The 26063-nt window shown below is 41.6% G+C and overlaps 3 protein-coding genes and 1 long non-coding RNA gene across 4 annotated transcripts; 1 reads left to right on the top strand and 3 right to left on the bottom strand.

The window, feature by feature from the left end:
- Positions 1-82: 82 nt before the first annotated feature.
- Positions 83-3107, bottom strand: LOC136449031 (nicotinamide N-methyltransferase-like). Its single transcript, XM_066448805.1, has 5 exons — positions 2916-3107; positions 2375-2487; positions 1759-1856; positions 1157-1262; positions 83-504 (listed from the first exon to the last, which is right to left on the bottom strand). The coding sequence occupies exons 1-5, from the start codon at positions 3067-3069 to the stop codon at positions 169-171; spliced, it is 807 nt and encodes a 268-aa protein (XP_066304902.1). The 5' UTR covers positions 3070-3107; the 3' UTR covers positions 83-168.
- Positions 3108-4352: 1245 nt separating this feature from the next.
- Positions 4353-5708, bottom strand: LOC136449034 (uncharacterized). Its single transcript, XR_010757968.1, has 2 exons — positions 5396-5708; positions 4353-4902 (listed from the first exon to the last, which is right to left on the bottom strand). It is a non-coding gene; the product is annotated as an uncharacterized lncRNA (long non-coding RNA).
- Positions 5709-7790: 2082 nt separating this feature from the next.
- On the bottom strand, positions 7791-25797 carry LOC136448192 (UBX domain-containing protein 8-like). The gene is made up of 9 exons (XM_066447395.1): positions 25665-25797; positions 24862-24993; positions 24282-24355; positions 23084-23206; positions 20910-20945; positions 10232-10336; positions 10049-10090; positions 9354-9428; positions 7791-9000 (listed from the first exon to the last, which is right to left on the bottom strand). Exons 1-9 carry the CDS (start codon positions 25783-25785, stop codon positions 8824-8826), a joined length of 885 nt encoding a protein of 294 aa, XP_066303492.1. The 5' UTR covers positions 25786-25797; the 3' UTR covers positions 7791-8823.
- LOC136448191 (uncharacterized) lies at positions 11576-17727 on the top strand. Its single transcript, XM_066447394.1, has 6 exons — positions 11576-12052; positions 12714-12807; positions 13551-14278; positions 15438-15626; positions 16057-16170; positions 16757-17727. The coding sequence occupies exons 1-6, from the start codon at positions 11714-11716 to the stop codon at positions 17372-17374; spliced, it is 2082 nt and encodes a 693-aa protein (XP_066303491.1). The 5' UTR covers positions 11576-11713; the 3' UTR covers positions 17375-17727.
- Positions 25798-26063: the final 266 nt, after the last annotated feature.

Genomic DNA, 26063 nt, shown 5'->3' on the forward strand with positions numbered 1-26063 from the left:
CTATTCATTTATTCATTCATTCATTCATTCATTCGAATAGCATTTCACTGAGACGCACCAATTTTTTGTCTTGTTGTTTTTATTTTAATTTTCTGTGCAGCGTAGACATGCCCCTTGGCTCACTAAATTATCTATCATATCCCCTTTTCGAATGTATGGAGATTCCTACTACTCAATTGCAATCTCAGCTTTCTTAGCATTAAGAATAACAAATCCGTCAAAGTCAGAGATAGTGTTGTTTTCAAGATTCGTAGCCGGGAACGACTTAATATCGATATCGACATATCCTGCCTTCTCAAACACTTCTCTCATGAAGCTGCTGTCAATAGGAAGGGTGAAGAACTTGTAACCACCGACGGTATAGAAGGTCTGGTTGGTGACTCCGGAGAGAAGGAACGTGCCGCCCGGCTTGAGTAGGCGGGTGATGCTGCGCACAGCGGCCGTGTAGGACTCCCGGTCAGGACACGCTGCCTCCAGACACAGGGTTGTGGTTACCGCGTCGAACTGGTTACGTCAAGATGCGTATGTGGGTATTAGTGTAGGAGATAGTAACTGTAGACCACATAGTGAGCAGGACATCTGTTACTGATTAGTTCGCAATAAAGGCCAGGGACCCAGTATCCCTGCATTCATTCTTGACCGGGAAGCCATAGTGTGTGCATCTATCATTTCCTACACTGGTGGCAGCGGTGGGATTCGAACCCACGCCATCGAAATGACTTCTGTTACTGATAAGTTCGCAATAAAGGCCAGGGACCCAGTATCCCTGCATTCATTCTTGACCGGGAAGCCATAGTGTGTGCATCTATCATTTCCTACATTAGTAATATGATTTACGGTACGGATCGGTGTTTTAACCATGTTTTCGCAGCTTTTTATGAGTGTTTCCTGTGGCCCACATTTTCAGTTCCATACGGTGACACCTCCTAAAAAGTGAACTACTGGAAAGACTTACATTTTGTATAAAAGGCCTCACCTTAAATCTGCTTGGAGATTAGGTATTAGGATTTTAACTTAGACTCTTATTTGCACTTAGACTTAACAATACTATAGGCATGTGCGGAAATAGGTTTATTTAGATTGGTTTGTACATCGAAACGTTTGGCCTATTTATTATTCAATAGAATAAAGAATAGAACAAAAATACCCTATTCACCTCCTCATACTGACGAGGAGCAAAAGGATCGGGCTTGGTGACGTCACAAGGAATGACCTCCTTTATAGCATCTCTGAGATGAGACTGGAGGGCTTCCCACGAGGAGCTGTACAAGAATGTGATCAACATTTAAGTACTACCCGCTCAGAAAAAAAAAAAAGTGGTTCTTATTCCCAGAGCAGTAAGAAAAGTGCTTAGAGGATCAAAATGAGATGGTAAACATAGTTTTATTTTTTACATTTGCAAAGCAATGATACTAATAGAATAATAATAGTAATAATCCCTGAAGTTTACCCGTACACGATATGGGGGCAATTGTCCATGATTTTCCCATAGGAAACTCCTCACCTAAAGGGTGTCACGTGCAAGAAAATGTACATAGTGAAATTTGACATTGGACATTGATAAAAGACTTTGTGATTTATCGATAAAATCAAATAAGTTATGTCCCGAATTTTGTATTAATTTGAACTTTTGAATTTTGAACTTTATTTTGAGTGAGGCACCCCACTTTTTGAACCACCTTTATACCTGGAGAACGTCACGTGGTTGTTTTTGGACTGTTTCCAACAAGACAACAAACAGTTAGCCAGATAGCATACCTATCTCCCTCCAGATCAGCTACGAACTTAAAAAATTGGGACCAGTCATGCGCATCCGGGTCCTTCTTCACCCATTTCTCAATCTCAGCTCTGTTATTCTGGAACGAAAAAGCAAATTCTGGCACATGTACAATTATTGATACCATTGTACTAGTAATTTCAATCAGTTGGCAAGGGTATGAATTATTGTTTCTTGACCATACTCATACTTTAGGAAGTGAAAATGAAAGGCATTGATGTCGCCTGCCTCCTAAATATTAATGCCGCGATGAATATTTTGAGGAAAACTCATTTGGACAGCAGGAAGTGATGTTTTCAACTTTTACCCCTGGATATTCGTTAGCAGTACAGGGAAGTCATGATTGGTTAGTTGACTAATTAGTTAATTGACTTTGTCTTTGAGTGACCTGTCCCTCTACAGAAGGGAGTTAAGGCCCGATTTACACATGGAGTCGACTCAGGACTGTTCAAGGGGACCCTTAGGCCTCTCAAGTAGCGTTTTCTAGTAGGAAAACTCCACTTGAGCAGCCTGAAGCTCCTCCCACACAGCCCGGAGTTGACTCAAAATTTGTGAGTAAATCAGGCCTAAATCTGCAGACGACACTAGTGAACGTACCTGCGTGTACTCTGCGCAGACGATCTCTGCGCAGAACCTACTGGCGCTTATCAGCTGATAGATGGTCGGACCAGTCCCGACATCGAGCAGGCGACTTCCTGGTTTTAGTCGACCTACACATTTGGAATGCAATAGTGACATATACATGTAGTATGCAAAGACCTGAACCATATTTATAGGTTCTGAAGGAGAAAGCTAAAAACTTTCGTCACAAAGTGAAAAGCGTTTTCCTACTTTACCTTTGTACGAGTACAAACAAAATACAAGCAATATCATTGAGGAGCAAGGATACTTCAGCCACCGTCCTATAGTCCTTGTTCATGGGAAGAATGAGTCTCCGAGATATGGTTGGGTTCGAGGTTTGCCAAGGCGTGCTGTCACCAAATGTATATGCAGTAGAAAGATTGCGTCAGTGGAAAACATGATGTACTAGCCATTAGTAAATTTAGACAGACGTGGTCAAACTTGCGTTCATACGTACACAAGGGAGTCGTGTAAGAAAGTGGTGTATCCCATTGAACTGGGGAAAATGAAGTCTTACCAGAGTTGAAAATCTCATGTAATTCCTTTAGAATCTTTGAGAGGAATTCTCCTTCTTCATCGTCGCCTTCAGGCGTGGCAAAAAACTCCGCCAAATACGCCTTTGCGCCAAACGTTTTGTGATAGTCCGTGCCCTTTTGGATCGGGGCGGCCATTTTCCAACTTCGACAGTCTAATTTGAACTTTGACCACGATACTGTTGCACGGTGACCCCGGCGCGTGGTACGGCTTCTTCTTGCTGTGCTTCCGCGTTGACGAGTTTCAATATAGCGCGTCGTGTATGATTAGAAAATGAATGTACGTGTACAATTATGTTCTATCTGATTGACTCGAGTATACCTAAGGTTTGTCTCTTTCTGCCAACACCAGTCATTTTTGCCGCGATATTTTTTCGATGGGTTTTATCATACGCGAAAACAGCCCAATTACTTAGCCTCCTTCGCAGACTTCCTATGAACAGCGGTGTATATATTTGGGGGGGGGGGGGGGGGGGGGGGGCAAGGTTCTCTAAAGGGAGTTGTGTAGCCAAGGGAGTTGTGTAGCCAAGGGACGCTGTTCATATCCGGATATGAGCAGCGTCCCTCCGACTCCCTCGGCTACACAACTCCCTTGGCTACACAACTCCCTTTAGAGAACCTTGCCCCCCCCCCCCCCCCCCCCCAAATATATACACCGCTGTTCATAGGAAGTCTGCGAAGGAGGCTACCAATTACTACAGTACTGTAAATGCAGAAATGTTCGCGGTCGTTTTATGTTGGCGATTTTCGCGGTGAACTTCCAGCGCGAACTTAAAACCCCCGCGAAACTTTTTGCCCACATATTACTGTACCGCTACTATTGTTTCAAACGCTAACTTAAAACCCCCGCGAATATTCCATTTTCTCCCCGTGACCGAGAATTAAACAACGCAAACTTAAATGCATTTACAGTACTTTAGCTATTTCAGCACATGATATACTTCCCCGAAACTTCTCTAGTTCACCAGCTCTATATTACCTAATTTTGTCATGAAAGTCCACAATCCTTCTTGTTTAATGATTCGATTGAGGGGCCTGTCTTTTTCTTAGCTTCCCTCGATGTGACGATACAAACGGCTTCTGGCGTTGGGAAACGGTTCGGTACCTGGTCCCGCGACTCGCGAAAAACATTCTTTTCAGAAACAAACAGTTTATAATCATCGTAAATTACAAATAACAACAAGTCTCCATTTTTTCTTGCTTTTCTTCTTCTAAAAATACAGCGTTTTTCAAGAGTCGTGGTACGGTTCCGAAACGACTGATGCGTTAGCGCGTATAGCGTTAACGTTACAGCGAAAGATGTCGGAAAGAAAATGCCCCAGTCCAGTGGTAAAGATCTTGTATTCAAAGACTAATATAGACCAATTCATCTGTTATTGAATTATATCTAGTGATTTTCATCAGTTTTTTTTTATTGTCCATGCCATGGTTCACTGCTAGCTGTTTGTCACTGTTTCAAAACTTGTTCAATTGCCTTTATCTATTTCACAGTGATCAGTACTAGTACTATAGAAACTAAAACAATATTTTAAGAAAAATTCAATGATAACACCCATTAAGATTAGTCAGTTACAGTGGAAAATTTTGGAAACTATAATTTCGATTCTTCCTCAAATACGTTCTGGTGAGCTAGTTTGGTTTCTTAGCATGTACAACTGCAAGCCCCCCAAAATCGGAGCTATCGCTATCCCAAAAACCTTCGTTGTTCTTAGGAAGTAGTGCAGGAAACATCTTGATATCGATGCCAATGTAGCCCGCGGTCTTTAGCACTTCTTCTATGACTGAGGTTTCATCCACATGAAGGGTAAAGAACTTGTGCTCACCGACAGTGTGGAAGGACTCTGATATAACACTGATGAGCACTAGCGTACCGCCAGGCTTCAGTAGGCGGGTGCTGCGAACAGCGGCCGAGTAGGACTCCCGAGTAGAACACGCCGGTTCCAGGCACTTCATCGATGTGATGACGTCGAACTGTGATAGTAGGGTGTAGGAGATAGTAACTGGAGACCACATAGTGAGTAGGACATGTGTTATGAATTACACCCGAATAAAGGCAGGAGCCCACGTGCTCCTTTATCATTATTGACCAGACATCTAGAGTGTGAGCATCTAGCCTTTCCTACACTGGTGGCAGCGGTGGGATAAAGGCAGGAGCCCACGTGCTCCTTTATCATTATTGACCAGACATCCCGAGTGTGAGCATCTAGCCTTTCCTACAAGGGTATATCTATTAACTTCAGTTATACTTCGGTTAACATTTAATGTGGTATGGTCGCGGTTTGTCGCGTTTGGAAAATCAGAAATGTGCAATTCTGGACTAGCAAAAAATTGGAAAAACTTGTTCCGAACCTAGAAATATTTACTTTCGCGGTACAAATATAACGTTACAATGCAAAATATACGTAACACTTCAGCTAAGGAATAGAATGTCTTGCTGATTAAGAAAAAAGAGGATATCTTTTACCTGCTCGTACTTATTTGGGGTCAGGGGATCGGGGTTGGTGACGTCACAAGGGATGACCTCTTTGATGACGTTTCTCAAGTGTGATTGTCGCGCTTTCCACGAAGAGCTGTAACAACGTAGTTGTAGAAATAACGTATCTCAGCTTCTAAATTCAACAAAACCACTTTTTTCCTGACATCAAAAGCTACCTACCACCATAAGGCCAAGACCATAGCATGTCCAGGCCATAGGATACAAAAACCAGAAGGTATGCTGCAGTGCAAAGGAAAGTCGCGAGGAGGCCCATAATCAACCCACCCACATAACAAATATCGTCACAGCGGTTCTGAACACCCAGAGGTTCTGAAGTTATTCTGACCGAAGATATACAGGCTTGGAAAAAAAACAGACAGACCCAATACCTCCATTTCTCATGGAGGTAAATATAGGTCAGAAATTATTGGTTTTCAAACAATCACGACTGTCATACAAGTCACCATTCTGAACTTCCAAATTCTTCATCTTATTGTTGCTTATATGCAAATAAACCTGAAAGTGAAACTGTGCAAGATATATCCATTTACATTCATCCAAACAAACCTGTCTCCTTCGAGCTCGGCGACATATTGGAAAGAAGGGGTCCAATCGTACGCGTCGGGGTCTCCATTTATCCATTTTTGCACCTCGGCTCGATTAGCCTGCGTGTTTGGAAAAAAAGGAAACAGAAAGGTGGTATTAGCACAAGATTAGTGAGCCAAGGCCATACCCGAATATCAAATGGCAACAGAAGTCAACTGTAGAGAAACGCTACTCTCCAAGCAAAGGTTAGTGGAGAAACTTGTGACCTTTATATCCTATGCCCCGTTTTGTGTCCGCTCACCACTCCAAGCCTACTCTCCAAGCAGAGGTTGGTGGGGAAGATTGTGACCGTTTTATCCTATGCCCCGTTTTTCGTCCGCTCACCAGGCCAAGCCTACTATCCAAGCAGAGGTTGGTGGGGAAGATTGTGACCTTTTAATCCTATGCCCCCACGCTCCTCGGGATGCTTGTATGATGCCCAAAAGACTATCTTACCTCCGCATACTCTGCGCAGACGATCTCCGTGCAGAACCTACTAGCGCTGATCAGCTGATAGATGGTCGGGCCAGTTCCGACATCGAGCAGGCGACTCCGTGGCTTTATCACCCCTGTCAAATATGACGTACTCAGTGAATGCTGCCCGACTGACAAAATATCTACGAAAAAACGTCGGTCTACTTATTGGCAAATACTTCGCCATCTCTGTGCTCAGTTTCCTTTTCATAGACCGTACCAATTATATGTTGGAGCGTAACAAATAAATCTCTGGACCTCGCTGTGCATTGACCCGTCCTGCCACCATTACGGCCAGAAACTTGAAAGGCACAGTGTGCTTGAAAGGCGGGAAAACAACGTCGTCAGACGACAGTGATGTTTACATTGTTGTTCTTTGGTCATTTTTCTACACAACAAACACTTAAAAACCCATTTTTTGTGTGTTTATGAAGTTCAATGATATTTCTAATGCGTGTATATGATAATTGTGTGTCTGCTTGGTACAGGTCGTATAAGCTAGTTCACGGTTGCTACTACGCATGTGCAGTGTCAAAGGTGAACACAAACACGGCATTCTTATGCATAATAAGATCAGTAAAAACTCCGTGCGATGTTCGGGCGCGTGTGATGTTAGGGCGCCCCCCGTTAGAGGAATAAACTAGTGACTGTAGTTCCAAAAGCCCTAACCACACTTACCTGAATCGAAGACCTTGTGGAGTTCCTTCAAGTGAACATCACGAAAATACTTTTCTTCTTCACTTCCTGCAGGTGGTGAACAGCTCATAGCCAAGTACTTCTTCGGGTCAAACTGTTTGTGGTAGTCCGTGCCCATTCGCAGTTGTGAAGCCATTTTTCGCAAGAGGTCTGTTGAAATCGTCCCTGATACCAGACTGTGTAACCGGTTGGGTGAGTAAACGTTGACCTCACAGGATTTTACATTCGCTTCACCGGACAAGTCGCTCGGGGCCTGCCTATAAGGCCCACATAGCTTTGGCTTCTGGCCTAAGGGTCCTTAAAGATTGGTTCGAGTCCCCAAGGAGGTTTAAACCGCATTTAAGGCGTTTTTCTGGTTGACCCGTGATAGATCAGGCTTAAGACGATTTGTTTTCAATATGAATCAATCTATCCAAAGGTGATCTATATACAATGTATGACACTTCCAACCAAAGCTCTCAAATTCACGTTGCCTTTTTAACAAAATTCTGCATCCTTATTGATTATATGTAACGTCGTATCAAAGTTAAAACAAATAATAGAACTTTAAAATAGGTATCTTATATCGGATGTTGGACAAACGATACGTTTTCGATACAGCCAAAAGAAACATACACCGAAGCACGGAAATAGGCCATAATTTTTTTGAATACTGCATTTAATATAGATATGATATACATTATATTGAATAGATATACAAGATTGTAACACTATATCAACGTACTAGGACCCTGCATGCAACAAAAAGGATGTCAACCCTGACATACATGTACTATTATAATCAATTATTGACGAAGCAGTTTAATTACATATTAGAAAACCACTGCGCTAACTTTAATGCTAACGCGTGTATAGTATCAATTTCAGTATCTATTTATCTAGTCATTGAATTTCATATCGAGATATTAATACATGTATTTACTCGTCTATCACATTTAAACATGATTTTATGATGTTTTTGTTCTCTTGCGTGTGTATTGGGGCGGGGTGGGGTGATATTCACGTACATGCATAGTAGTAGTAGTAGTAGTAGTCCACTGTTTTCTGCTGCTGCAGTAGTTGAAACATCCTGCAGTCGCATTCAGTCTTCCTTCAGTCCCTTCCACTTTGTCCGATGCATCATATATATGATTGAATACACTTTTTTTATCATGATGAGATCATTCTAACCGACTGCAGTCTTGTATAAACTCAGTGGAAGTGAGTCAATCTTGATAACGCTTTCCGTTTATTCGGAAAAAGTAACAATGCTTACGCTGAAGTCATACGCGTTATTGATATGAACAATTGATATACATTGAAGGGAAGTATGTATATTTACTATATTCGCGACTTTTAGTCCACACCATCTGTGGTTCTAGTATAGGTCGCCATGAGGCTCCATATTATTTTGTAGACTATTCTAAAGCTGATATGAAGCAACTTTCGCTACAAGAAACATGTAAACCTTTCCTTCGTTGGCCAGTACCGACTTTTATATGCAACGAATCCATCATCATCATCATCATCATCATCATCATCATCATCATCATCATCATCATCATCATCATCATCATCATCATCATCATCGGGTCCTCCATATACAGTACTGCGAATCTACTGAATTTTCCTATGTTATTACTTAGTATTACTGTACATGACTGTGCATGTACTGTCTGCATTCAGTCGCCTTCTTCTTCAGAGTCCCTTTCGTCCACCATGACGACCATGTCGGTTGTGATGCCGAGCTGCGCGAGGGTCTGGTCCCGGTAGGGGTCGAAGCTGCGTCGGGGGAAGGTGCTACTGATACCGTAGACGGAGGGGTGGTAGCCGAGGGTCTGCATCCAGTCGTAAAGGATCTGAGGGAACGGGTAGGGTTGAAAAATGATACGCATCAAATTTGATCGAACGAGAAAGTCAGTGAGTATGGGAGGAGCGGAAAACGAGCCAGGCAAAGGAAATTTAATTTAAATTAGACCGTACAATCAAATTTACCGGTATCAATGAATATCATCATAAAACATGACAAGGGCTTGTCACGGATGCGTCGGATTTCACGTGAATCTTTTTGTACATAGATTGTTCAGGTGGAGCCAAACTGATCCACACCACAGTAAAGTTACTGGAAACATAATTTTGTCACACAATGTTCGTTAGTAAAATTAATAGTGATAATGATCTATAGACACAAAAGAAAAGTATCGATGCACACCTGCACAGCAGTAGTGGTGTGAAATCTTCTCCGGTGGACTTTTCCATTTGGGCACTTCAGTCCAACAGTCACGGTCTAAATAGTCGAGATAATCACAAGAACATCATACTAGTATCAGAAGGGATATTAAAAAAAAAAACTAAACTGAAAGGGAGACCCAATATCCGTTTCACCATCAACGAATCGCGCGCGTCTCACTGTAATGTGAATAAGGGCCTACATTGTTCGGGAAAGCTGGTATCACCCCTTCCCCCCCGCGCGTTTCTCGCAAAACGGTCATTGCCTTTTGAAACGGCCGTGGTCGATGCCATATCGCTGACCGGTCGATGCCATGTCCAAACGTATCATAATTTTTTGGTGGCTGACAAGACGTGTAAAAAACAACATTTCAATTACAAATACACATGTATAGTAAAAACGACAGCATCGTGAAAAATGGAAAAGGTGAAAAAAGAAAGCGCACCAACTCGAACTGGGATAATGCTCTACGCCACGTCCCTGATTGTTGCGATGTTAATTGACGAAGCGTGTCAATACCCGTTCTTTGATATCAAGGAGGTTTTATATAACCTCCTTGGTGATATCGACCGTTTGAAATGGCAATGGCCTTTTGCGGCACGAAAATCACCCCCCCCCCCGATCGGGCGCCCAGAAAGAAAAGAAAAACAAACAAACATCGCAAGCCACAAACGTACCTCACTTTCGCCAGTAGCTGGCTCCTGTGGCAACGTAATCACCTACAAATGATAAAACATATTTTCAATCGAAAACAATCCCAACAAATCATAAAAGCAGGACGAACCAATCATCGAACAGTGATGTCGACATCCCAGAAAATCATTGTAGAGGGGAACGTACGTTATCAAACTGATACTTACCCTTTTTATTCGCCGTTTTACTTCGGCAGGTTGCGGTGCAGGTTTGGGGATCGCACTGTCCGGTAGTCTCCGTGCAACAGCTGCATCTCTGGCGCCCCCGTGCACCTAATTAACATAATTAATGCAGTCTCTTTAATGGTGATTGGTCATTACTGAGCGAAGAGAAAGAAAACACGATGTCCACAAGACTTTGACCGGATTACAGTTCCATTCTCGATAAGTGTGCTGAGAAGGTTTACTGTCTAAATCCGCTAAGGATGGTATGATTCAGCGGCTGACTAACAAATAAGTTCCATCTTCTTCTCAATATACATAATCGCAACAACAATACAACTTAATTTTACAGGTCTAACCAAGTTGGTCCAACATACTACAATCTAGCAACATTTCACCTTAACTGAAGCAGCGTTTTTATAAAACAGAAACATGGCATGGCTATGATATGAGAAACTTCAAGCGTAGCTAATGAAAACACATCGAGCCGACTGGGACTACTGTAAATTCATTTTCGAGGGGATTTAATTTCGCGGTAGGAGTTATGATTGATGATGAATGGTTTATTGAAAAATGTACATCCCTCGCAACAAATTGATTGATCTATTACAATGTCAAAATTTGTTCTTAAGTAAAACATTGCAACATTATTATTCAAAAAGACCGTGATAATCACTCAGACGTTGGCTATACATAAGTAAAATCTCAAATATACCACCACAACACAAAACATAGTTAAAAGGTTTTCGCACCGGTCGAAACAAGCATGAATTATGAACAAAACACATATTCGCGACGTCATGATTACGCGGTTGGGAGGCACCGAAAAAATAAAACCACCGCGAACATTTCAAGGTTTACAGTAGTACTAGTGCGAGCGCTTTAATAATATCCAAGCAGATGTGCGGAAAGAAGTTCGCGAGTCGTGACGTTTTGTAACATTGGGGTGTTGGGCACGTACACATTTGGAGCCGCTTCCCTACCAACATCTGCTTGAAGGGACTACGCAGGAAATCTTTTGCATTTTCGTCAATAATCATTTACGCCGGCATCTTTTTTTATATCCAAGAGCAGGGAAGGGTCGCTATAATGTATACCCCCGTACACTAGTAGTTTAGTAGCTAATCATGGGTGAATGCACGTTTTCAACACATTTTTGAAAGTCGATTGCTTCCATCCCGTCGGAAGTCCCCTTTAAAATCCACGTTGATTTTTGCCTCTTAAGGCCTTTTGTCAACAAGAAATATGATATCACCCCCTAAGAATCCCAAAGCAGTGGACATAGAGAGGTTGGTAATTGTCATGATTGGAAAGTTCGAGTAAATGTCAATCAAATTTTCCCGCAGAAAGGTACCCCCCGCCAGGGGGTATGACCCCTTTTCAATACCCACAACCCCCTGCGCGAACACCCCCTCCAAAACGAGGCTGTGCTAGGGAGGGTGTTTTTCATTCCGTCTTTTGCCGAAAAAAATCCGGAAAAAAACAAAAATGGGGCGTAGCGACTATTGTTGCGTCCTCGGCTGTCGGAACAAGCGGGCCCAGGCGACGGCGGTGACGCTGTACCGCTTCCCCGACAACCCCCCCTCGCGCAAGACGCTGTGGACGGAAAACGTCGCGGTCGCCCGTGGACAGCCCAACTGGACCCCGAAGAGCTCGACGCGAATTTGCGCCGCGCACTTCGCCGGTGGGAAGAAGAGCAACAAGCCGGACGATCCCAACTACGTGCCCACTCTGTTCGGCGTCAACGTCGCCACTCCGATTGGATCGGTTCGGAAAAATAAAGCCGGGGTCTGCTATTCCGGTTTAAATGCCAAGAAAGGTCGCCCGGTGAGTGAGGGGCCCCTTTTCTTTTGTTCAGGGGGGAGGTGGGTGGCAGGGGGGGCATGTTGTCTCGCGAATTTTCTCTCGCACACAAAAACATCGTTAACCCCTGCTCGACTAGTCAATGGCATGTACATGCAGTCATGAATGCAGCGCCACATAAGGTGGCTAAATTAATGAATGGGGAAGAATCAGACACATTCCCTGCGCCTGGCTATGTGAAAACAGGGGGTAAATTTATTTACTTGCAAATGTACCGCATCACAACGTACATGTATGTACCTTTCGCTGATGTGTGTATTACGAAAATAAAAGAATGTTCGTAATCTGCTATTTATACTTAACATCTAAATCATAACAGTTTGCTCGAATTTAATCGTTGCGAAGTACTGAGTCTGAGACTCCTAAACTAAGTTGGTAATCATCGAATGCACTTGCATGCGGTGTAGAGAGGTGATGACGTCATGCTACTTGTAAGCCTTCAAGTTCCTATCGCATATATCAGTATCAGGTGGTCTTCAATTTAGGTGAACAGAAGTTTAAAAAAAATCAAAACTATGATATCATTGCCTGTATCTTCAACATAAGACATAAGCTTATCAGGATGAGGTGGTCGCGGCGATGTAATGTTTTGAATTCAAGTTCAACATTTGAATCCACTCTGCAGAAGAAAATCAAGAGTGCTACTGCTAGTGAAGATCCTGAATGGACTCCACAAGGGAAACAGGGGAAACAGGAGCCACTTCCTAACTGGGATGATGGTAAGTATATGGAGTCATCTTTTGTGTGTCAGCTATGTATGTGTACCGGTACTACAAAAATCGTCTAGGTACAGGTTCAAAATACCAGAACATCAATGTACTGGAATAGATTAACTCTCAAGTGTATAACCTTTGGCAAGAAGGTTATGGTTTCAGGTGCATGTGTCTGTGTTTGTGAACACGATAACTCGAGATTGCGGAATGCCTAGATGGATTGTCTTGACATTTCGAATGTTGTAGGTCTTCATAAAACCAGACCTCAAAATGATTAGATTTCTGGCCACCTATCGGCTTGGTGTGGTACTGCAGCAGAACTTCTGGTTGATATCTTGTGTTCTGGACATGCTATGGCCATGGTTTTTGAGTGGTAGATAGCTATTGGGAGGTAGAGTTAAGAGAAGGGGTTGACAGATCATCATGGTTTTTGGTTTGTAGACAGCTTTAGTGATGATTTACTCAATCACATGCTAATTATGCAAATTAGGAACTCATTTGCATATAATAAGGAAAGTTTAGAAATCCTCTCAGTCTCCATTCCATGATAGGACTTTTAAACAAGTGATATATGTAACCAAGGAGGTTAATGGAACTGAGAAAGAGAGGAATATTGATAGATATCAATTATGCAAATGAAGACCTAATTTGCATAATCAAGGAGAAAATACTATGATTGAAATAGTTGAAATTGTTATTTTTCACAGGCTGAATGAATTGAAAAGAAATTTGTTGATACTGTTCTTCAGAAACAGGTTCTACCAAATGGGCAATAATGAAGAGAGAGGAGCCCTTCTTTGCTGAGTCCCTGCCAACCATGGTGCCTCTGAGTCGACCAGGGTGCAGTTCTTACAGCAACAGTGCCTCCCCACGATACGAACCATCCACACATTCCCCTATAGGCATGGTCACAGACTTTCCTGGAGACAGCCACGGACATGACACAAGCTATCCAAGCTTGCGGCAAGATCCAGTTGAAGACGACGACCCTCTTCTTGACATTACAGCATCAAATGGTCATGTTGCAACAACCAGCTCAGTAGGTTTTGAGGGTGACCTTTTATCAATCAATCATTGTAGAGACTCCAGTCATCTTAAGATCACCAATGTAGAGAGCTTAAGGACGGATGAAGAGATGGTAGACCTTTCTTTTGACTATGATGGTGGGACCAGTCATGTACAATCTGAGCTCAACCCACACCGACCAGACAGACTACACAGTGGCAGGAGTGGACAAGAAGATCTGTACGAGCATGATGGTGTAGCCAACCATAGTGAGACCAACATGGCGGAGAAAGGCAACGGGGACGGTGTTGCAGGCTTGATGCTTGTCAACAAAGGCAGCAGGAATGATCCCGTGTTTGTGGTGATGCCGACTGCCGCAGAGCAGTCCGAACTAAGCCCACAGCCGACGAGAACGTCCTCCCGGAAAAGGAAAGTGCCGCAGAAGTACGACCCATCAGAGTTTGACACAGAGGTCAGTATGGTAAATTTGTCGTTTGTTATATTTCACTCCATACCACAGGTATGGGAGTGAAAAATAAACTTGTTTTTATACTTGAATCTAATACATAGGTCTGTCACCTTCCTCAGGGTGATTACTAGTACTTTGCACTGCTACTAGCCTAGTAGCAGTGCAAAGTACTAGTAATCACCCTGAGTAGTACTAGGTGTGGCTGGTGCAGTGTGAAGAATGTGGTCCCAATCATGGCAGAGTTAATATCCCCATTATAATGGTTCATGACAGGATTAGATTTACTGATTCATACAGCCTCCTTAATCCAGCAAGTGCAGCTGTTGTCCTCTCTACTTGAACCCAGTCCGGTCTATTACACAGTTGTTATTTCTTTTGATATTGTCTGTCACTTCTGATTTGTTAAAGTTCTGTTCCTTCTCAGCTTCCTTCTTTTGTGCACTGTGTACCTTCCCAAGAATAGTATTGCCCCAAGGAAGGCGACAGACAGTCACCGAAACATTTGCACGTAATTCTGCACTGGGTGTGTGTATTGTGTTAAAGGAGTCCTAAAGTCCAGAGGGGGAAGTTATTTTCCAATGGATGGTAATTTTAGGAAGTAGAAATTAATATTTTTTACAGTATACGATAAAGTACCCACTATCCCGTGCGCATCCAAAAGTATTCAGTATTCTACCAAATTCCCCAGGTGACCCTCAGCCTATGTGTTTTTTACAATGTGCCTGACAATGCCTTACAAAAGTTAGATTACAAAAAGAATGTCAGGGTGGTTAAGAAAGATCTTCTTGCTATGTGCTCTTGTACATCTTGTTAACAATTGGCTTTCTTATTGTGCTTAACCACCCTCATTTACGCCGAAAATATCCACGTTTAAAAATGTATGTTTACGCATAGGGAATACACTGGTAGGGTCTGCAGGGGTTTAGTTAGTATCATATTGTTTTAAAAAAACACACCTTGTGTAATTCACCACAAGGGGAATTCTGTACAAAGTCGGCTGATTATGTATTGATTGATACATAATCTAGTGGAAAATAACACTGCCTTCTGGAGTTTAGGACTCCTTTAAGAACTCATTTACCTGATGAAACTATTTGTAACTATCATGGATATAGTAGTTCCTCATTACTTGTTTTACTAACAAGTGTCATTTCAATCGCAGGAAGTCTGGCAGGATGTAGGAGAAACTGGGATGTCACCTGCCTTGCAGGAGGAAGATGACGGCCGTGGTGAGGTAAACAAACGACTGAGAAGGCTGGTGAGCGAGCAGCGGGATGTGCACCTGTCTGAGCTGCTGCAGCTACACGAAGAGAACAAATACCTACAGGAGGAGGTCATGCAGGTGAAACAGGTGAGCCGCATCTATTATCCTTTTCTTGTCATGCACATCAACATCTGATTTCTCAATGCACTATCTGGTTGTCACATACTGCATATGTGTAATTCTTTTTGAATGTATGCAGCTGGTCTAAATCTACTCTCATGATTTCTCATTTCTACCAATGTAGCGAAGAAGCAACCCAAAGGTGAGGCTTAGGTGAAAGATGGTGGTGTATGTTTGTTTTGAAGGTTATAATCGGGGGAAAGCAGTGGGCTGCGAGGGAGTTCCATAGTTTTGCTGTTTGTGGAAAAAAAGCTGTTCGCTGTAGAATGACTTTGAGGCTGTTTTTTGTGGACAACAGACTTTCCACCCTTCCAGACAAAAATATCAGCATTCAGCGTGCAAGGCAACACTGCAGTGGGTAACAATTTCTAAAACGATGCATTTCCTAATCTTCCAGATGCAGGATTTCCGAGAGGAGAACAAGCGGCTGAAGAAGCTGGTTGGCCAGCAGCGAGACGTGCACCTGCTGGAGCTACAGCAGCTGAAGGAGGAACTGCAGCAGATAAAACAGGTCAGCTACCGTAGATCTTGAAATGTTTGCGGTAATTCTATTTTTGTGGGACCTTTTCACCACAAATTCATGATGCTGGGAACATTTGTTTCCATTGTATAATTACTGAACTACAGAATTGTTTCAACAACAAACTTGAAACACAGCAAAAATCTCCTTTTCTCTTCCATGGCACAATTTAGTCCCAGAGAAAATAAAGGAATAAACAGTACTAGTACTTCTTTGTGGTACTTTGTATGTACATGTATGTACATTGATGCTAGATGAAGTTTCTGAAAAGTCACATTATCAGTTCATCTAATTTACAAGAAGAATTAGGTTAGGTCTACTGTCTCAAACATACTAGTAGTCTAATGTTCATCTGCCTCCTAACATTGTGAAGGATTTTGATAATACTGAGAAATGAATGAATGAATGGTTTATCAAAATTGAAAGAACATTGCAGCCCCAGGCTGAATGGCGTCTTTTCTCACAGACAACACGTCATTAAAAACTTTTAAAACTGTACAATTACATGATCACATCATAAGCGAAAAAAATACAAATGATGATGACAAATGAATGATTTTATGTGGCATCCATGCAGGCCTGGCAAGCAGAGGTACGAGAGAAGAATGAAATCATCAAGAAACTGAAAACTGCTGCCTTCTGTCTCGACCTCATCAAGGATGACGACAACCTCTTCAACTTCTACACCGGATTCCAGAACTACGTCATCTTCAAGGCCCTCGCTGACTACCTGCGCCCTCATTCCAACAGCATCTACCGACAGGCAGACGACAAGCACTCCCCATCGAAGCCTTGTCGTAATAGAAGCCTGTCGTTCGATGAAGAACTCTTCATGGTGTGTGTGCGACTGAAGGCAGGTCTCCTCACACAAGACATCTCTCACAGGTTTAACATCAGTGCGGGGACTTGCTCACGCATCTTCAGACACTGGCTCCCCTTCCTTAAGGAGCACTTGCAGGACCTGTATAGTACAGAGACGCCGCCTTTGCACTGCGTACAAGCCATGAAGACCAAGGTGTACCACATCTTTGATGGCGGGCTGCCTCAGATGCTGGAAGACATGGAAGAGACGTTGCATGTGGTCTGTGCATTCTTGTCATCTTTTGATACGTCCCTTGTTCATTGCCATAAGGAGGCAGATAACACTGGTCCTGATGAAGACTCTCTTACCCAAAGTGCATTACATGTGACATGACTTTCTGTCAAGTTTTAACTCAGTATTTTGAACTTGAGCCTTGCAATGACTGTTTAACCTTCTCCCTGTTGCCTAACTCTGTAACCAATGGAGAATGGGGTGCCAAACGGCTACTTCAATGTGCTAAAGGTTAAGTTATATGACAACAAAGGTGCATCATTACATACATACATACAGACATGTGTTGTTCACTGTTTGAAGTTTATCAAAATATTTGTTTCCTTTTATTATAGATTATTAATAACTATAAACAGTAGTGCAAGTTGGTGACAAAAGAAGTCTTAAGAACAGATTGTAGCGTTGAGACTAAGTGGATTGATATACGAGTATGAATAGAAAGAGTTTTCAAATTATTTATGTGATGTCAAGTTTTCTGAGGGAGAGTGTGGTTAGAACGACACAAGCCAATCATGTCGCCCCATCTGTTCCAGAGGCAACGTGATTGGCTGGTAACTTTTCCTCTAATGACAGGAGGGGAAGTGTCTGATTGGTGACGGCTGGCTAGCGCTAATGCTAACACCGCTAGAAGAGCGGTATGCCGGGGCTGTTACTTGAAATACATTGTAAACAATGGGCGGGCGTGGATGGTAAAGCTCTTGTCTTGTGTTACATTGGCTGAATGGTATCCAGCGGGCAGTACTGTATTTTTTATGTGCCCCTTTGGTCTGTACTTCAAGAATTATTTATCTTGACTACTGGAAGCATTTTTACTTGTGGTACATTACACAATGATTGTCACTGACAACAGAGAAGTCACTGGTCAACATCACAAATAGATGTGTGAAAAAAAACAAAAAACTACATGAACAACACATTTTATACTGGTCCTCCAACTGGAAAGAGAATCCTAAGACATATCATGTTGTAGTACAACATTAAAAGCATTGCTGAAATAGTAAAAAAAAACATGCTTGTGTGAAAAATGTGGTTTGAATATGTACTTTTGGCCAAGCACTATAATTGACACTCAGATTGTTTGCTGATGCGGGCCCAATTATGAAAAGCAAAACACATTCCTTATCCCTTTGAAGTATAAGATGAGACTGATATTTGGCTATTGTATATTCTGTATATCAGGAAGCATTATAGCATTAGATTCATATAATTGTAATGTAACCTTGTTTAGTTAAAGTATGCTGTGATATGTTGACTAAAACATCACAGTTGTTGGCAATATAGTATGTAGAGCTACACGTATTGCAAATATTTCACTTTGCTTAAATCATTATGTTATGTATGTTTTAATCTGTCAGACATACAAAAATGTATAAACTGACCAGGTGTAGACGACAAAAGCTGTAAATGTTCTTCTAGTTCTACGCAGAGATTATATTGTTGTCTTGTAAGCATGTTATGTTCAGATATGAGTAAAAGTTAATGATTATGTACAACATCTTAATTTAGATTAATAATAAGGTCTCTTCGCCTCGGGCATGTTTGATTTAATAATAAGGTCTCTTCGCCACGGACATGTTTGATATACTATGTCAGCTTGTGCAATTCCATTAATGAAGATGTAAAATGTGCCTCTGAAATAAAATGTCTAAGAAACAGAATAGAAAGACTGGTGCTTCTCTGAGGCAAGGACCTTTTTAAGAAGATACAGACAACAAGCCAAAGCCTATAGATCTGAAACTCCTGCTGGCTGGGGCTTTTATGTGGCTGCTATAAGCGTGATTAAATCAGGCTAGTTCTGTCCCAATAGACCTTTTTCCAACTGTGGTGGGTTGGGCGAAAACGAGGGCTGGGCGGTAAAACAATGTACGTAACAATGTCATAAAATTGAAATGTAAAGATTTTACCGCCCGACCCTTGTTTTTACAAAACCTTGTTTTTACCCAACCTGCGAGAGTTTGGAAATAGGTCTATTTGGTTAGTCTCCAAGCAGAAATTGGTGGAGAAGATTGTGACTCTTTTATCATATTCCCCGTTTTCTGTTGGCACAGATTTGTGGAGATTGCCAACAGAAAACGGGACATATGATAAAATGGTCACAATTTTCTCAAACAACCTCTGCTTGGAGAGTATATTTGGTGCCAAAAGGCTAAGCCTCAACTGGGAACAGACAAAGAAGGCATTGTTTCATGATTATAAATCAACTATTCTTGTATTGTTGTCTGTTTGACACCATTTGCCCTTGGGACCAGTTTGATTGACTCGTCACATCCCTTCTTACCCAAAGTACTTTCTAAAGTCGATTCCTACTAGTCTCTACCAGATGGGGGAGTTTGGCCATGGAGGGTTTCATTCGCAGGATTGCCTATTGGACCCTCTCTCTGTAGCTGACTCCCTTCATACAATTCACTCTATTTGGCCAATTTCTACTATTTTCCCAGCGATCCGCGGAGCCTGGTAGAGGCTAGATTCCTACAGCCAGATGCTTATCAGGGGCATTAACATATCTTTTACATGTGTACTTGTCTTCCTTGTACAGTGTACATGTATGTTTGAATAAGAAAAAGATTGGTTGGCATGCTCATGACTTACTTCTGGGAAAATTAACTTGTGGTTTGGGAAATAAGCTACTAGGGTCCTTTTAGGTCACTCAGATAGATACTTTATAGGTCACTCAGATTATAATCTCTGATGCTAACAAAAGAATTTAGGTGATAGACCACACCTTGCATATCTAAGTAACTATCGGTGACCAACCCAACAAGGGGATTAAATCTGAAGAAATCGCTGTGGTTCATTTAAAGCCGTCTTCCCAAAGGACTGCAGAAAGTTAGTCTGCTTTTAGATGCCTGATATTTCAATAAAGACTTGAGCAGTTTTGATTTACAACAACTCTTTGGATGCAAAGGAAAGGGAAGAGTGGGAAGTTATTACATAATGGTGCTTTGTGTGTCACTTGTTTGACACACTGACACATGGATGACCCCTGCTGACAAGTAGATGCACATTTCATGCACTGTAACTTCATTTTAGAAAGGGACAAGAAGAAGATACCACTTGTCTCTCTAGCGTTTTCTCCCTGATTTTTCCTTCTTCTTCCTACCTTCTTTCAGAATTGAATTGATTTTGATACCCTGTACTGATATTATTATTGGGTAGGCCAAATACTCTCTCTTTGCAGCCAGGCCGGTGAGGGGCTGAATTGCGAGGAGCACACAATTGGCGGGGCTAGATCGCAAGGGTCTGGAGCGGCTGCCATTCGGTACGCAGGTGACGTCAATACAACGATAGCCCCATGTGTGGCCATAGGACTGTCGGCGACTCACACCGGGAAGGACGATAAGTGCGGTGGGTTCTTTAACATGCTCGAGGTGTGGCTCTCATCAAACACGGGACCTCCATTTAACGTCCTGTCCGAGAGACGTCCCTTACCAAAGCTAGGTACTCATTTACACCTGAGTGAAGTGAGGAAAGTCGTGTAAAGTGCCTTTCCTAAGGGCACAACGTCAATGGGACAAATAAGGGAACCCCAGATTCGAACTCAGTATCTCTGGGTTCTGGGGTCAAAAACCCTGCCACTGCGCCACCGCATATGTGTATGTGGTTTGTCATGAGGAACGGGAGGGGGGTTAAGTCTTACCTGACTACCTCCTGCATGTGTTTCTCCATCTCCATACTGAAAGGGACAATACTTCAGTTAAATGACAGAATTATTTGAATAGAGAGAGCAGTTGTAGGCTTTCATATTCTGCAATTTGTTTTGCTATGAAATTTGTTATTCTGTAGCATAAGATGCTACAACAAGAGTTCTACGACCTCATACCTTCGCCAAATGATTTTGACCTTTATGACTGACGTATTAGGAGTGTTTTTCATCAATCAAAAATCATACCAGTTGATCCTCCTCACCCAAATAACATAAGTTGTCCAAACCTCCTTGTTATGATTATGAGCTTAACAAAGAAGGTTATGCTAACATTTTTCATCAATAATGCAAATAAGCTCCTTATTAGCATAATTTGATTCAATGGTGTTCACATTCACACAACTTCTAAATGCAACAAGTATGAAATTGCCGTTATTTACTAGTATGGAATGATAGTAGTTTCTCATGAATTATGCAAATTAGGCCTACATTTGCATAATTTCTATCTATTGACATTCCTCTCTTCCTCAGTTACAAATGTCACATATTTGAATAGTCATATCATGGAACACAGCAGGTTTTTAAAATTGCCTCATTAATTATAATCTGATTTGCATAATTATCATCCAATCATACAAAGCATCACATAAGCTATCTACATACCAAAAATCATGACCATCCATCAAGCCCATCTCGAGTTATATTATTTTCTCATTAATTATGTAAATGAGGTTCTCATTTGCATAGCTGATATCTATCAATATTTCTCTCTTCCTCAGTTACATATGTCACATGTTTGCGAGTCCTATCATGGAAATTGATGAATGTATAAACTTTCCTCATTAATTATGCAAATTAGATACTGATTTGCATAATAAGTATCCAATCATGTACATCATCGCTCAAGCTATGTACATGCAAAAAATCATGACCTTCCATCAAGCCCTTCTTGAGTTATTCCCTTTCAAAGTCTGAAGCAAAACCTACCCCTGCAGTTCCAAAAAAGTTGCTAGGGGGCCCAAACCTATACCACTTACTCTCTGCCCAACGAGCTATCTACCACTCAAAAATCAGTTCCATAGCATGTCCACAACACGAGATATCATAACAGGAAGTTCCACTGCAGTACCGTAACAAGCCGATAGGGGGCCCAAAATCTAATCATTTTCAGGTTTCATCGAGACCTACCAACATACCAAATACCAAGACAATCCTTCCAAGAATTCTCGACTTATCGTGTTCACTAACAGACACACAGACATGCTCGGTATTCCCATGCTGTGGCACTGCATTAATGACTGTTCTTACTCATATAAGGCCGTGTATATCCAACTTTGGTCAAAATTTGTATGTTTCAGTCTTTTAATTGGTGTAAGGAGATATCTTTGTGGTTTGGTTTCACATGCTCCGAGTGGACTCTTCCAGGCTGGGAGTAGGTCAAAGTTGACGATTGTTTTCGTCTGTCAGCTGTTACGAGAGAACGAGCTGGTCAACTGTCTATTTTCTTTGCATGATTCTAAAGTAGACAGATGTGGCTTTCTGGTGCATAAGAATTTTGGGGGCTTGCAATTAAGGTGAATCCTTTTCTGAGCCCTTGTTTTAGTGCTTTAAAGCATTACTGCCTATATGGGCAAGTCTATCTCTTGTATCTGCCCTACAGCTGGCTGATAGCCAATTTGTCCCTGGCAGTAACTGACGTTTCCTGCCTGCCTCATGACCCCTCATGACCAACTTTGCACCCATTTACCCGTGTCAATATCCCCTGAAACAATACAGCCCACACGTCGCAACCAGAAAGCATAGTATGAGCATACAATCTAACACATTTTTACACTTTTCTCGTTAATTATGCAAAACACTTCGCCCAAAATCTAATCATCTTGAGATTTCCCACATACACACCGACACACCAAATACGACAACAAACCATCCAGGCGTTCTCGACTTATTCTGTTCACTAACAGACACACAGACAAGCATCATCGAATAACCTACTCGACGAAACCATTCGTCGCGAAGGTAATAAGCCTTGAGAGACCATTTTATGGCTTTGGATAATTTGTAAAAAGTGTTCCTTTAATGTCACTGATACCTAAAAAAGGTTATTCACAGCGCATATAGAAAATTCTACATATACTAAGATTAGTAAGAAGGAAAGTAAAACCCACCCCCAGAGCCCAGCCTTGCCCTTTGAACTTTGGCCCCCCAATGAACCTGTAGTGTTCCATCTCCTTCTTCTCCAGTTCTGCTGCCTCCTTGGGTTTGAGAATTCTTTCTGCATAGTCATTAGCCTGCAGAAAACATGCATATTTAATGATTTTAAGTTTTGCTTGGTTTTAAAAAGTTATGTTGTGGATCAAGTGCCTATTACTTTACCGTGGCAGATTTAGTTTTCATTTCATTTAGATTTAGTTTTAATTCCACGCAAATTGTCTTATCATACATATCATCATATGAATAACGTCAGTATAATAGTAATAGAAATTTAGATCCGTTCCAGGTATTCTGTCAAATCTAGGCCCTTGAAATATACAGGCTATGAAGAAATATAATTTTTATTCAAATATACAACATCTAAAGCACACAGACTATTAGTTGTCTGTCATCAGATAAATGCTGATAAGACAACCTCAGCTATTAGATTAATAGCAATCTAAGATTGCGCAATTAAGACAAACTTTGGAAATTGCTATCAGTAATTTATAACGGCCATACTTATGAATAGAGTTATCCCGATGGAATACAGACAGTGATAGTTGGTTGCAATGAATGAGATGTCAGACTTGTAAGACACTCACCCCTCTTGAAAATTTCAAGTCTGTTCAGTGGTTATTTCACTGGACTGCACCAAAGAAAATTGTGCAAACTGTGCAAATTTGTGCCAACTTTCTTGCGGTCAGAACACACACGATCAGAATGTCACATTCTCAATTTTGGCTCCCATCAGATACAGGATACATAGAAGATAACTTAATTGGAAATTGCAGTATTGCCACTGAATTAAAAACCAATGTGCAATGATTAAAAAATTAATCAAGAATGGATATGCAGTGATTTGCGCAGCTTTGTGCCATTCTGGGAATTGCAAATTTTAGAAACATTTATGCGCTGATTTCCCCTGGTTGAAGCCAGTTGTGCCACTTTCCAAATCCCTGTTACTATTTGGTGAAATTTGGCAGTGAGATGCCTGCTTTTATGAACTGATTTTGTATCTGTAATTGTATAGCCGGTATAACCACTCATTGCTGTAACACATAAGCTTGACAGACAAGCGGCACGGGCTGGTCATGTTTCATTGAATGGTCGGTCACACTCACAACCCAACTTGTTAAATTGAAAACAGAGGTCTAAATCTAGTTTTATTACCTTGGCTTCATGGTCCTTCTGTACTCTCTCTCGAGCCTCCTGCAGTCTCTGTTGTAAGTGAGTTTCATCTTCCTCTGTGGACGGGAATGTTTAGGTAGTTACTAGGTCATGATCAACTGCAACTACACGTACATACCAATATTTACCATATACGGAATCAGTGTAGGCAGAAAAAAACACACATAAAAACCATACTAGATCCAAATTGCACAAGTCTATGTTGAGACCGATAATAATCTAAAGAGACTGATTTACATACTGAATCTTGAATTAAAAGTAGATGCTTCTTTAACTAAAGGGAGGCTATGTAAAAATGCTAACTGTGCCAATGAAACCAATGTACAGTTAAACCTGTACAAGTGACCACTTCTACATACATGACATATGGACCACCTGGCCAATGTAACAACTTTTTGGTGGTCCCATTGACACAAGCATTAAGAATCCTGTCTATAGTGACCACATAGACCATATCAAATTTTGTTGGTCCACTGAGTGGTCTTCTTGGGCAGATTTGATTGTATCCTATCCCCAAATGTATACTTTAAGGGAAAATAAGTTGTGAAGTTTCTCTTATCACCTTGTTGCGGAGGTGGATCAGGCTGTCCCTTGAACAGCCCTGCTACCATGTTCCAAGACAGGTGGACAGCGGCTGTCAGAATTCCCAGTAGGAACAGACCTCGGGCTGCTGTCTGCAGCATATCAAGGTTAGCTGTAGTGGGAATATAATACAGAATTAACGTTAGTTTTCAATGCATACAAAATTTGAAGGGACAGTACAGCCAATGATGTTGAAAGGAGGGGGCGTGGTGCCAGTGGTACTTTAGCAAATTATAAAATATATCATATTTTTTTCTTCAAAATTTTCATTAGGAACCTTCAAGCATATTCAGGGACGATTTATTCAAAATCATAGCGCAATTTGAAAAAAAGGGAGGTGACAGCAGTGTAGAAATAGAATATTGCTATGAAGAATTTGTAACTTTTTAGTTCTAGGGCCTACATAATTTTTGAATAGGCCCTCCAAATATGAGACCCTGTCAAATTATGGTGTTTACAAATAAAAATACAGTTGGGCCGGACACCTGTTCGATCTACAAAAAAAACAACACATTGTGGCCTTTTCCCAACTCTCACGCTATAATGCTATTTTACAATGGTAGTACTTAGTGGGATACTACTTTAAGTCTTCAACTTGGAAGCTAAAATGCTTGGAGAAAGCAAACCCGTAAACAATGACGTGTCCAAGTTACATGCACAGCTGACAGACCAGACGACAAAAATGAAATGGGGAGGGGGGCTGCAGTTTCTCGGTCATATCTTCATTAATGTGAATGGGAGGGATAAATCGCCTATATCATAATAATGTATATATTTTCGTACCCATATCCGTGTAAACGACGGCACACAGGGCACCGCTAACACCGACAACCACCAGCCAGTGCTGATCCCCCATTCCAGGAGAGCCATTGGTAGCCATCTTGGACTGTCGCACTGAAAGCATAGGGAGGAGCAGCTTATATTGTAGGGAGAGCCGACTCCCACATGGGTCCAGGAAAAAGCACTATGTTTGAATGAAAATGGATTTACTCATCAATGTATCACAGTGATAGTGGTCTAAATAAATCTATTTTCTTGAAAACAGGGATCTGCTAGCTGCGGATTTTGTTTATAACGTCAAATTCAAGTGGTAATTTTCCATCACATCGCGACTACCGACCTCCCGTAAATGGACTCGTCTAATTAAGGTCAGAACGTTTCCATCACGAATTTTTCTGGTAA

The sequence above is a fragment of the Branchiostoma lanceolatum genome, chromosome 14 (genome assembly GCF_035083965.1).
Source record: "Branchiostoma lanceolatum isolate klBraLanc5 chromosome 14, klBraLanc5.hap2, whole genome shotgun sequence".
NCBI classification, from domain to species: domain Eukaryota; kingdom Metazoa; phylum Chordata; class Leptocardii; order Amphioxiformes; family Branchiostomatidae; genus Branchiostoma; species Branchiostoma lanceolatum.